This window comes from Phaethon aethereus (genome assembly GCF_964289735.1).
Source record: "Phaethon aethereus genome assembly, chromosome: 21".
Classification (NCBI taxonomy): domain Eukaryota; kingdom Metazoa; phylum Chordata; class Aves; order Phaethontiformes; family Phaethontidae; genus Phaethon; species Phaethon aethereus.
The window spans coordinates 7933116-7946864 of record NC_138597.1 but is presented as its reverse complement, the minus strand read 5'-3'; the positions used below and the strand labels follow the sequence as shown (position 1 = coordinate 7946864).

At 39.6% G+C, this 13749-nt stretch overlaps 1 protein-coding gene across 2 annotated transcripts in view; it reads right to left on the bottom strand.

Annotated features, from left to right (window-relative positions):
• PLCH2 (phospholipase C eta 2) overlaps window positions 1-13749 on the bottom strand; it is a gene marked incomplete at both ends in the record, with an annotated part of 98065 nt that overhangs the window by 23268 nt on the left and 61048 nt on the right. For both annotated transcript variants that reach the window (XM_082009468.1, XM_082009467.1), the window contains 6 exons: window positions 1548-1655; window positions 1909-2080; window positions 4036-4156; window positions 5252-5455; window positions 9091-9184; window positions 11943-12113. In XM_082009468.1, coding sequence (XP_081865594.1) covers window positions 1548-1655; window positions 1909-2080; window positions 4036-4156; window positions 5252-5455; window positions 9091-9184; window positions 11943-12113 — 870 coding nt within the window. The remainder of the gene's footprint in view (window positions 1-1547; window positions 1656-1908; window positions 2081-4035; window positions 4157-5251; window positions 5456-9090; window positions 9185-11942; window positions 12114-13749) is intronic.

Sequence of the window (13749 nt, the reverse complement as noted above, 5' to 3'; positions counted from 1 at the left end):
TTCACAGCAAAGTGAACTGTTAGTAACAAAGACAATGAGGTCAGCAAAGTAATGCCTACCGAGGTTTTAGTGAGAATAATACACCCAGCCAAGAACATGTTGCTACCTAATTTTATTATGAAAGATTACACTTTTCTTCCTGGCAGTCATTTCTCCGCCCCTTTAATGGAAGAAAAATAAACACTATTTGACATCTCGTTATAAATAGCATATGTGTGGGCTAAGTTGAAAGGAATCATGGCAAAAGTACTTTCTAGCAATGAGAGATCTGATAACATTTCTGCTTGTTCAAGTATCTGTATTACGATCATCTCGAAACAAACTAAGTCTAGAAATTATCTGGAAAACTTGCAACATCGGGTTCTTAAGTACCACAGCACCCCTGATTTCAGCAGGGTTACCAAATCACATGCCTTGTTTCCTCTGGATATTGGAATATCTGGATATCTGGAATATCTGGATATTGGAATGTCTGTGATGCCTGGGATACAGACAAGAGAACTAGAAAACACAGGAAAACAAGCTGAGTGAACTTTGTTGATCACAGTGAAGTTTCAAAGTCACAAAATGTCCTATTCTCATCTTATTCAGTTTGCATATTTCTGGTTTCCCTGCACAGTCAACTACACAGGTGAGTGGCCTAAGTGGGTTGTAAAAGCTTTTAGTTTGGCTTTCAGCTCATTTCCTCCTTGTTCAAAATTGTCATGCCTTGGTACCAGGGCTGATCTCACACAAAAAAGCCCGTTGGACTGAACTGTATCACCACTGGCTGTACAATACCTTCCACTTCGAAAAGATGCGTCGTGTAACAAGAAAGTGTCAAAAACACGAAGCATTAAAACATCACAGATTTCAGCTTTAAAATATTGAAAAATGATATGCTAAAACATAGTAATTTTAAAAAACAAATCAGTTTTCCCCTGTGGTAGACTTATTCATAGAGAAGTTTCTCTTTTACTTTTAGATGAAAAGGATCAAATCCATAATACAAAATGAGGAAATAGCCTGAGGGAGAGAGGACTGAAAATGCAATCTCTCTCCAAGGCAATCTAGTTTATGTTATTAAATGGTTTTGCTGTATATTTTATATTGTTTCTGTAAGATGCAATGTCACTTGCCAGAAGATTAAAGTACCAAAAAAAATTTAACTTTTAAAAAGGATGAAGAAATAAGGGCTTTTCAGATTGAAGCAAGCAGAGATTAAAATATTCTCCCTTTTTAACAGCTCCTTACAGCAAAAATCAACTAAGCCCAGCATTCAGCAAACCAAAGGTATGGTCTGTAACAACGACCACAATTTGATGTAAGTAGAATTTTTTTTTTTTTTGCACTTGAGGGGAAGAACACTATGATGCAATAAAGAATCATTAGATATTACTATTTAAAATATTAAAAGACAAAAAAAGAAGCTTTAGAACTTAGAAAGACTTGTGATGAATCCCAAGGATTAGACCACATCCACATTCCAGAGGACTCATACAAGGTTCCTTCCCTCTGGGATGGGAAAACTTAAGAGACATTTACATTCAAATGTTCACTTAACTTACATCTCCATTCATTAGTTTACAGTCATCATCAATCTCATCAGCACTGTCCTCATCAGAAACTTCACCTTCCTCTGCATCATCGCTGATGTTGGCTGGAAGTTTCTTCCCCTAGAAGATAAAATGATTGCACAGGCAGGCTAGCATGCAGGTCTTGCCATCACACATTTAACAAAATAAAAAAAAAAGTTTTTTTCAAAGCATGCAACCAGGTTCTTGTTGATTGAGAAGACATTTGCTGAGTACCAGGTTCTTAAAGACTGCTTTTTACAAACTCATTTAAGTTAGGGTGTAAGTGATAACCAGGCAGAAATCATAATCATCACAAACAAAGAGGGATGGAACAAACAAAGCAGGTTTTTACCTTAACTAGTATCTTTCCTTTAAGACTTGCTGGTGAAGGGAGCTTGGTAGAATCATCGCTGTGCACATCAGACAGATCCAGTTTGTCCCCCAGAATTTCTATAAGATACTGAGCCATCTTCTTCTGCTGAATGACACTGCAGTGGTTCTCAATTGACAAGATAACAGGGTACCTGACAGAGACATAAGCAAGTATCATGAACTGCAAATTTAGCTTTTATAACATTAAGAGGATAAGGGTTATTACTGTCTGAGCCATTCCTGTAACAGGCATCACCACCAATGAAATCCACAGTGAGATACATCAGTGTGGGCACAGGACTGACACCCCACTACTCACTCCAAACTGAATGGTCCATTTTTGACAGCCACAGGACTAAACTTCTGCAATCTGATTTGATGCTTTTTTTCCCAGAGCACACACTTTTCACCTTCCTACACTACCTAGTCCTGACCTTCACTTTCTATCAAAGAGATTCTAGCAAGCCATTTATAAGGAAAACCTAAAAAGCCAATGCCTTCAAATCTCCTTTCCAAGACATGCTTCAGCCCTTTTGTGCTCTCACAGGTAGAAGTAAATAAAGTTTCCAAGAACCGAAAAGATCCCTAAAGGGTCTTTGTCTTTACCTTCCCACTTCCAACAACCAAGTGATAAACCTGTTGTGTCAGTTCTTCCATGAAATCTTTTCTAGCTAGCCAACAGAGCAGTGTCATACAAACAATCCTGCAGGTAAAGCCTCTTTCTACAAAGACAATAAGTGTTATTTCTAGATTTAGTTTTACTGTTGCCATTTATTGTTGATTCTCCAGGCTGACGCCAAGAAATAACAATGCCTTGTTTGAAAGGCAGCAAGATAAGACTTGTGAAACATGGATTCGAGTGTGGTTGGTGCCATATAAAAGCACGCTGAAGATGGATTTCTGTTTCGAGATGATACATTTTTAGGGTAAGCACAAAAGCCAATATACAGTGCAGTTTTGTAGAGCTGAGTTATGAAGGATTAATTAAAAACTAATTATGAATAAAAAGATGTCTATTCTGACATCCGTCACTCATTAGCTTCTCATCAGGAAAAATGAGGCTTTCAGCCAGGTAAAGCCTGCAGGACAAATCTTTCCCAGTTGATGACTATAGCTAAATTCTGAGCTTTGCCTGAAGCTAGCTCCTTAGCTGCATTTGCTGCCTACCAAGAGCTACACCTCCAGCCTATCCTGGGAAAGAAAGCACCTGCAAACCTAAAATATGTTTTGTTCAGTACCAAACTCTAACTTCAATACCTATCAGGAAAAAACCCCACCACCAATAATAAGTTGTAACATGGTCGCAGTTAAGCTTTCTGTAAAGCTTTTAAGAACTGTAACAATTCCAGAAGCATTGCCATATATTCTGCTGGCCAGTTTTCCTTTGCTTTATTTACCATGTCTTCAGGCAAACTCCAAAAATTTCAGGCTCCCAATAAATTTTCCTGGGCCGAAATGTTATTGCAAGTTTACCTCTATTAATGAAGGCAGATGGACTTCTTTGGAGAAGCTACTGGAAAACTTTTACAGAGATAAAGTAATTTACCTTAAAAAAAATAGATCGGTTTGACACATACATTTTTACTCTCAGGAGGACAGTACTGCCAAGGTATATGAAACATCCCATTGTATAATTCTCTGATTTCCTGATTAATGTGCAGGTAGGGAAAATAACCTATTTCTCTTGAACAGCCTGCTTTCTCCACCATTGAGCCATCATCTCTTTGTTTTCCTTTGCTGCCTGACTTGCTTCCTATCCCTGGAGCAACCAAGTGTAACCCTGGCATCACTGGAGTACACATCCAGAGATACGTGGTTAAACTGTCATCCGTTCACTAAAAACATTCACTGTCAAAACATGTTGATCCTCTTGTCTTCTGCAAACGGGATAAAGACAGCCCCACAGCTATGTACAGGATGCTCCTACTCAGCCAGTTTTCCCTTGTTCTTTCTTTCTGAAGGCTTTCTCCCCACAGAAACCAACTCGGAATTCTGGCTGGTATATGCAGAAACAGGTTAGACTTCCAGTGACTGCCTTTACAAGGATGCCTGGGAATACTCCAGTTTATAGCCCTGAGACTCAAAAGTTGGCAGACTGTATACATACTCATTCTTGGTAAAGGCATATTTGTTGATAGTTTCAATCACATCTTTGAAGAGAATTTTGGAAGTCAAAGTGTATCCATGGTGGACAATTGGTTCACCGTCCGGCCCATCCCAGCAGTCAACTGTAGAATAGAAACAATGATACCCATCAGACAAGTAACATCTGGGGCCACCACCTGTGGAGGACTATGAGAGCCTGCAATTCCCTTCAGCAGCCCAGCCAGTCATGTACCCAACAAAGCAGGGTATAGGTTCATTCCCACCCTTCATCTCCATCTCCTGCCTCACTGTGCTGAGTGCCCGTTCTCTGAAGAAACTTCCTGGCCTTGACATTCTACTGTGTACCGATGACTGTTCCCGTTGTTTGAGAAAGCCCCAAGCAAAAAAAGATCTCCTTTAACAAATGCTAAGGAGTGTTGTGACAGGAAGAGAGATGACATAGCATAGCATTACTTTCATTATACTACAGCTAAACCTGAAAACGAAAGCAGAGAATCTTAGCCAAGCTTCTCACACCACAAGTAAAGGCCAAGATTAGGCACCACTAGCCCCCCTCTGGATTTTGCCAAACCTTACACGTGTTTACAATCATATTTGCATGAAACACTTTACTCCTCTGAAGCACCCATTGGCATGTCCACAGTCTGACCTGAGCAAACCATAATATTGGCCTTCTTAAAAATTTTTAAAACACTTTCACGGTCAAGATATTAAAGATGATTACAAAATAGGTACTGCCTCAGAGAGGCACTACAAATGTCAGAAGGGATTTCCCATAAAGGCTTCCTTGTCACTGCAGAAACCGTCAACATTTCACATAGTAGAATGCTACTTCCCTTATCTGAAATATTAGCTTTCCACTTACACGTAGCAGGAACTCTGCCGTATTTGCCAGTTTGGTTGCCACACAGTTGGCTAGAAAGTATATACACCAAAGCATTCTACTGAATGTTGGTATCCTCTACAAAAACACTTTTACATTTTTTTTTCCTCAGTACCAGTGATACTACTCTTTAATGCCTGCCATACTTCCATGCTCAAGAAATTTATCCATTATATGGCAACATTATTTTGTTGTTCTTTATGAAGGGAGGACATTGTTTTACCGGCTTTTTCCTCTACCCAGTTACCACATCTTCTGCAGAAGTCACGAGTCTTCCCTTACAGAGAAGAAACAAAACTGCGGAGCCTACTGATGATTCCTTTTTGATCTTTACCTTCTACGCAACGACAGCCAGATTGTAGCACCCACGCATACATGTCCACCCTAGACTGGGACATCAGTTGATCTCCCATGAGGTAGGTATTATGTGAAGAGGTAATGAAATAGTGACTCAAAGGATAACTCATGTCCTGATTCACTTGGTAGTGTTCTGGGTTGAATATGTCCCCTGATGGACTCCGCATGTAATTGGTGAAACCTGTAAACAAACAATACTATAAATAATACAGTTTTGTCCTTTTTATTGCTGTAGCTTTCCTAAAACCAGCCTAAAAATGCACCCCTACATTCACCAACACATTCATGAATGTGTAAGATAAAAAAATAAATAACAGCATTACATTCCAACTGTCACAATGACCAACTGCAATTATTGCTTTCAAGAAATTTCTAGTTGCTTTGTACATTTCCCTGCTCTGCCTTTCCTGAAAAAATATGTCTATTTAACCCAACCTGACATTTTAGGCTTATAACTTTTGTCAAAAGACTCTGCTGGGACCTTAAGTCACATAGTGTATAAAAGCCTCCAGAGACCTGTGGCCATATCTTGGCATTGCTCCTCAGTGAAATGAGTTGAAAGATATAGGGTATTGTACTGCCTAGAGATAGTTTCCAGAGGCCCATCACAGTTTGAAACAAGGGAGATAATCTCCCCTCCTCTATTTCTCCTGAAAATACCAGAAGAACGTCAACACACATTGGCTTGTACAAGCAACAGTCTCTAATTTTAATGTGACACCGCATACACGAATATGCACGTGGACGGGAGAGATCTGCAGTATTGCATTACTGTCACTTTATGAAACTGAAGTTCACTGTAATACTCCAGACTTGACACCATAACATCGATTATCTGCAACACTTTCAGTGATGCTACCAAAAGAATTTATGTTCCAAAGTAGTGGGATGCTTCCAAATCATGCAGGCTACATCGCCTGGACAACTTCTGTGTTGCAATCATCTCTCTTGTTCAGAAGCAAAGTTTTAGCAAGTTATGTTTCTTATCTTTGTATGAAATTGCTGCTCTCAGATCACCAGTATACTGTTGTGCACATATACACAGACACTTTCACAAGACAGACTAACATTAAAAAACTGTAACGTTCATTTTAAGTCTCACCAGAATTCTTTTTATTCACCACTAAATGAAAGATTAAGATTTCCGTTCACATCCTGGCTTAACAGCTGCTGACAGTGATGATGCCTTTATTCAAAAGGTCTCTGCTTCAAGACTTCTAATTACCCTGACAGTTCACTCATTATTCCATACATAAAACAGTGCCCATATAAAAATCCTGCCAAACTTTTGAAGGTCTTAATGCACTTTCTCTGACCGTGACAGACTGATGCTTTGTTTCACTAAAGCTACACAAGGCAAAATAACTCCAAACCTCTAAATCAATCTCAGAATACCTGTTTACAGAACACAGAGAAACTGGGCTTGAACAGAATTTAAGATAAAATGTCACCTTTATGATGGTTCTTATAGGCTTTACATTTTGTGTTGATGAAAGTTTTATTAAAGGAAAAGAGCTGATAAATACAAATAGCAGCCAAAATTTTTTGAACAATACACTAGGGAACGGTGCTAGGCAACCTCAGTCTAGCCTAATATTTGAGCCTCTTGAGGCACATATCATGATCAACTAGCAAACCAGTAATACAGCTAGAGTAAAAACAAAAGGCTAAGCAAGTCAGAGCGGACAGCATGAAAACTTGATAGGGCACAATGTATGTCAGCAAACATACAGCTAATGACTCTTGGCAAATTAATAATTTCTTCTTGCTACCAACCGATCAGCTGCTACAAGATTGATTCCACACACCACTGTTAGGGCAGCCTCTGAAACAACACTATTGTCTGCTTTAACACTTGTTAAAATATAATATCAAAATTGTGATAATGAGTTCACACTACCTAGATCTATCAGCCCTGGGATGAAGAAATGTGAATGAATCCAGATACTGTCGGCAGCGTGTAGCATAGACCTCCATTATTTACACACTTGGGAAAAGCATACTGACACAGTGTTTTATTTTGATCCACAGAGGAAGGTAAGAGTTTTTTTGCAAGACTATTTGAATTAGCTAATTGCCACAGGCGAGTCCAAGGTGCTTCACGAAACAAGCCATCACAGCTGAGGACTCAAGGTCATACAGACACATGAATGAATATGAATGGGCAAAGAACACTGTACTATTATTTTACTACTACTGAAGGGCCTCTAACTGTGGGCAGGATGCTCTTGTCTGGGCTGTACCAATTTGAGGAATAAACATACAGCTTCAGTTTCCATAGCTGTTGTATTTCAGTCTCCCTAGGCAACACCCGATTTGTTTTCTGGAAGGTGAGAGGGTTCTAAAGTCTCAACTGCATAGAAAGGCAAGAAAAGAATAACTTCTCTGTGTGTGCACGTGCACGCCCACACACATGTGCATAAATGTATATGCATGCAGAGATGTATCTATGTTTTTTAAGTACTTTGTCAGTACCCAATCCAGCAGAGTGCCCCTTGTCAGCTCCTCAGACACATCTGTTCGGATGTTATCTTCAATGCACTCCAGAAATCTCCCGCATTAGTTAAGCTCTAGATTAGATCTGTTCACTTCTGTTGCACTTCCAGCAAGGTACTGGAGTGGTTAAAGTCTCCCATAAGGAGCAGAGCCTGCTAATGTGAAGTTTTTCCCAGTTGTCTCAAAACGACCTCATCAGGATATCTGTAGCAGACACCCAGCAGAACGTCACCCATGTTGGGCTGCTCTCTAAATCTAAGCCATAAACCATCAACTATTTTATCATCCATTCTTAGGCAAAGCAATTTTATAGATCAGGCTAGTTTTTTAAAAGTTTTTCTTTCGAGTATGAAAAACTACAATTGTTTGAAAAGCCTAGTCTGCCTTTTCTAGCTATGAGGAAGGCAAGATAACAAACCTGATTATTCACTATTTATGTGACTGCCACTGACTGTAAAGCACCAGAAAATAAAAACATGAATGTGTCAACTGCTACACTCACTTGGCATTAATATAAGCTCTAAAATAAATTGAAAATTTAGTCTGAAAGTAGAAAAGACTTCAATCTATCCTAAGAAACCATCATTTCTTGAAAAAAAACCCCACCTTACACAATATACCAGAAACTATCCACTTCTTCATGCAGTAAACAAACCTGAACTTGTATTTTGCCACTTTTCACTATGACAACACACCCACAGAAATGGACAAGACTGATTTTCAAAAGGTCCTAGAAGTTTTGCACAGAATCTAATTCCTGAGGAATGTACTCTGTCCTTGGAGTCAATAAGATCTGGCAGAAGACTTACTATTTAGAAGAAAGGATTTAAAATCACTCCTCAAAATAACAGCTACCATCATGATGGTCCAGCATCATTATATTCAGAGTGAAGGCTTTAGCACCAGAAGTCATGAAAGCATGCTTCTAGACAAATTTCATTTTATCATCCCACTTCACATGTTTACTCTGGATCACATCAGTCCTCTTACTAAAACATAAAGGATATCCAAAAATACCTGCAGGAATGATGCAACTAACTTCTACTGTATTTTCCAAAAGCACAAATAAAGACACATCCAGCTCCAGCTGGCCTTCAAAGACTGCTGCTTCATCATGATATGTACCTTTAAAAATCTTCCAAAGAGTACCAATTTCCCTTTAGGTTCCTCAGCAAATAATAGATATTAAAGAAAAAACCACTGAAAAGCATAGGCTATACTATCAACATGACAAATAAATATTATGCAAACGAATGCAACATTCTCATAAGCATTTAAACAGTAGCCTCTCTCCTACAAAAGCTACACCAGCCAGCTTACCATCAATCCCCAGAGCTCCCTCCTTCTTGTTCTCCAGGCACGGCTCAAACTTGCTGATGATTTCCAGGCAGTGTTCTTTAGTCACGTTCATCATCTGTCAAAGTAGCAACAAGGAAGTGTTATCTTCACAGCTTCTCCCAGCTCTTTTTTCTGTGTACAGAGACTCACAGCTGCTCCTAGCTCTTTTCTCAGTGTACAGTTTAACAACTGGCCAGGTCATCCGTAGGCATTTCCAGTTACGCAGTGAGATTCTCACTCCTGTCAATCAGTGTCAGGTCAGATAAGAGCTAGACTGCTTTATGAAAAGTTTCTGTCCTATTGACAGCTGCCTGATCACAGCCAATAAAGACAGAGTTCTGCTTTGTAGGTCAGATCTGGTTAGAGTGTTATTAGGCACATGGAGCATCCAAACAGAACAAGCTTTGTCACAAACCAAAGGAATTTCTTCTCTTGTGGGATTAAAGGATTAGTTTGCATTATCAAAGGGTTTTTACTTTAAAATAAAAGAAGAAAATGGCTCATCTTTATGGAGCAAACAGAAAAAACAGTTACTAGCAGGGTAACAGAGAATAAGGACGTAATGGTCTCAGAAAGCTCCTTGAGGAAACCTGTTAACTTTAAGGTTGCTTTGATTCTCAGCTAAAAAAGGAAAGAGTACAAAGGGAAATGTATGTAAATGTTAGCATTTATAAAAAAGGGACATTTATGGTAAGCTGTAGCTTTTCTTACCTTGCAATGTTTTAGTAATTCAATTTTAACACTATTTTTTTAATATTCCTGCTACTTACTGTTGATTTTTCCTCTAATTATTGTCCCTGCTATTATTTAATATTCCTGTCCTGAGTGGTCCAGCAAATCCTTTCCATCAGATGCTATACATGACACATGAAAATAACAGCCCTTGCCACCAGAGGAGACTGACAATAAAGCGACCAAGTTGATGACTGTTTTGGCCACATGCAATCTTTGCTTAGGGGGAAATGAAACCACCAGCTTACCTGCTACCAGATTAATGTCTTTACTGTGGGTAATTGAAAAGCTAATAAGTAAACGTAAAAGAAGAGGAAGAAAAAACCCCTAACCCTTTATTTGCCCATACATTACAGGTTTTCTGGGTTCAAAAGAAAAAGCTCTGCAACGACAGAAGGTTTTTCTGGTACAGTTCAAACGCACAGAATGAACACTTGTTTTCCCTGTACATATCGTAAGAGAAAGGGTAGCACCAGGCAAGGGAGAGATGCCCCACAGGCATGAGTTGTCCATGCCAGTGAGCTGATTTGTGTCCTGTGGCTAGCGTTCATCTTCCTCTCGCCATCTGGAGGATCAACTGACCAATGAAATGGAAACACAGCCCACTTACCTAAACAGGTAACTGCCAGAGAGGTGGCTTTTTTATTCATTCATTTCTTAGACAACATTTGAAACTGATGGAGATTTATGACTTACAGGCATGCAGCTTCAAAAGAGGTCATGAGAGGAAAAAGGCAGACAAGTCAATGCATTTGTTCCTGCGTTGACTGTATCTTGCTGTCCAATTATTTTCCCTCATTTCAGAATCTTCCACAAGTCTCTACATGAAAGATCACAGGATCATTCAGGGACCTCAGGAAGTCATCCAGCCTAAAATTATGCTCCAAGCAGGGTCAAATACAAGGTCACATCAGTTAGCTTAGGGCGTGACCTAGTCTGGCCCTCAAAACCTCCAAGGATGGAAACTGCACAACCTCTGCAGGCAACCTCTTCCAATGGATTAATATCTTCATGGCACAGTTATTAGATGCCTTGCCATTTTCTGGTCTGCCAAATTACCATGTACCAGAAAGACCCAAACTTGTTCTGACCAAGGGGTATTTGGGATAGGAGTAAAAGTGGTAGGCTTCCAGGTAGCTTGGTTACAAAGATTCCTAATGCCATAAAGGTTCAAGTCAGTGATCAGCATCATACACACAGAGGTAAGAAACTTTTATCTTTTATCATTAGAAAATAAGAGTATATCAACACTACTTTCCTTTTTTTCATGAAAACATATATGAACTGTCACAAAACGGACTTACGTGACTTCAGTGCGCACAAGTGACTGATGGACAGAAGTTGTAATGTGACTGAAGTAGGCTAGCCCCCTGGTTAACACAGTAACACAAGGGGACAGCATTTACTGCAATACAGCACGCAGTTTGCTGCTATTTTGCTGAACGTGCATAAACAACTACAAGCACGATGTATAGGAGGTGCACTTCAGTACCTGAATAGCAAAGCTTATAAAGCTATAAATTAACATCTCTGAAGATCTGTAAAATATCTCAGATTCATGAGCAAGATTAAATATCGTGCTTATTATCTACTGGGTGCTGCTACACCTCCGCCCCATATTGTTATACAGGGCATACGCACATTACCTGGTTTGTCAGACAATACTTTGCCTGTTTCAGATCAGCAAAATGGGAAAATAGTCTTTAAGATCCATTCCAGTAATGGAGTTAAAGCACTAAGAGATAACTTAGTATATACTACTGTATATCCTCAGAAAACTTTCCCAAACATGAATAACCCTCTCAACAGTTCTTCAAGAACAACTTTCCACTTTACAAACTCCGACAGCGTGACAAAGTAATTCAGTGTCTCATCATGGACAATGCACTAAGTCAAAAGCAGAACCAGAAACAGCTTCTTTACACCAGGATACCGAACACTGGGAAAAGAAAGATATTGATGGAATTGTCCTAAGAGAACACATGAAAAAGAAAGAAATTGTAGAGACTATATTTAAGGGCACAACAAAAGAGCCTACAGAAAAAAAGAGGTAGTGAAAGCAAGAAGATTCAAGAAATAGTCTTTTCCTGGCTTGGGCCTACCTTCTGTTCAATCTCCAGAAAGCGTCTCAGGTCATCTGTATCTAGGTAGTCCTTGTGGTTGCTGTAGGTGAGCATTAGCAGGTACAAATCACGTCGTGTTGACATCGTCTTATAGAAGGCGCAGAACTCATCAAAGCCCAGCATGCCCTGGTTGTCATCCGTATCAGCCTCCTGCATTACACAGCAATAAGGCAATGAGAAACCCAATTGCCCAGCAATAGCCTGAACAAACTTTGAATAAACAAACTCCTGCATGAAAAACAAGCAACACTGAAATTAAATGCAGGTTGACGCTGCCTGACATGGCTACTCACTGCATGGCCTGCTAGAACAGGTTGATTTATCAGGCTGATGCTTGTCATATGAATGCTTTGGACAGCCTTCCCCTTTGAACCTCTTAAATGTATGCATCAGTGCATGAGCCGAGAAATAATTTTTAGGATCTTTATTATTCCACAGGGAACCCTGCTTGAACAATTTCTTCTATCTGTGGCAAAGAAGTAAGACAGCATACCCTGCAACACAGAACAGAACGTGCATGTGTCTGGCAGAATCACTCATTCATATTTTCTTGAGAAGATCACTAGAACTGAAGTCACCTTGAAATTAATTTTATATTCAGCATTTGGGAGGATTAAATTAAATCCAGGTCCATGAACTAATAAGATCTGCAAGAATACTGATTTTGCAAGTAAAGAAAAAATCATCAGCAGAAGACACTATATTCCCTGCTATATCTATCCCCTACAAGGCGTGTTTCTTGGTTCTTTACCTTTTGGGGTCAGGAACCCCAGCCTGTGATCCAAACCACCCTCAGCTGTATCAGGAATACTACTTACTGTTTGCACACAGTGGAGAGAGAATTTCTTCAAAGAAATCTTGTGAGAGTCTGATCACAATGGGATCCACCCAATGATATAACTATTTGGAGGAGAGATTATGGAACTACTGTGTTTCCTAAAAGCCTGTTCCTAGAAGCATGAAAAAACGAATGAGAAATTCTGCCAGGGGAAAGTATGATAAAGGAAAGCTGCAATGTTTCCTAATCAGGATAGACAACACTTGCACAGTTTATGAAAAAAGCTTCTCTGGCACTCCCTACTTTGTTCAGTAAAGAAGTTGTCAGCATATTGTTTTGCTCACCTTCACTGCAGACATGTTTAAGCACATTTCTGGCCACAAGATTAAAAAATAAAAAAATCAGGCAACTTTTTACCAAATCTTCAATTTTTTCACTGAATTTTCCTCACGTACTGCCATACATGCGCTCTTGTATCAGTTAGGAAGACGCTGACAATAAGCTCTCACGACGACGGACAGCAGCACTGGGCAGCTTTCACAAAGCACTTCTGTCCTGCCAAGCTGACACCAGTTCACAGCTATTTGCCCAGGAACCGCGTACTGCCCTAACCCTGCAATGATGCACCCAGAGGCTTTTAAAAACTTAACACAAACAGCCTCCTCTTTCCCTGTTCACAAAGGACACCCTGCACTTGGGCCCTACTCTTTCAGCTTGATAGACCTCACTATTTTGTCTCTTTTTCCAGTCTCACACTTCAGCAGTTTCAGAGTCTGCACCAGCTATGACACTGAAGCTGACAGTACTACGGAGGAAGTGACTGGAAGAATGAGGAGACATGAAGTCATAGATGAAGCTCCTTTAGAAATGAGCCTCAGGTGAAAATATGAATGCATTTGTAAGCAAGAAGGAGCTAACAAAAATGTTTTTTCCCATTCTAACTATGGCAATTTTTAAACAACTCACTAGTTTTTTAAGTAGAAAAACTAATATTCAAGGTCACTTTCT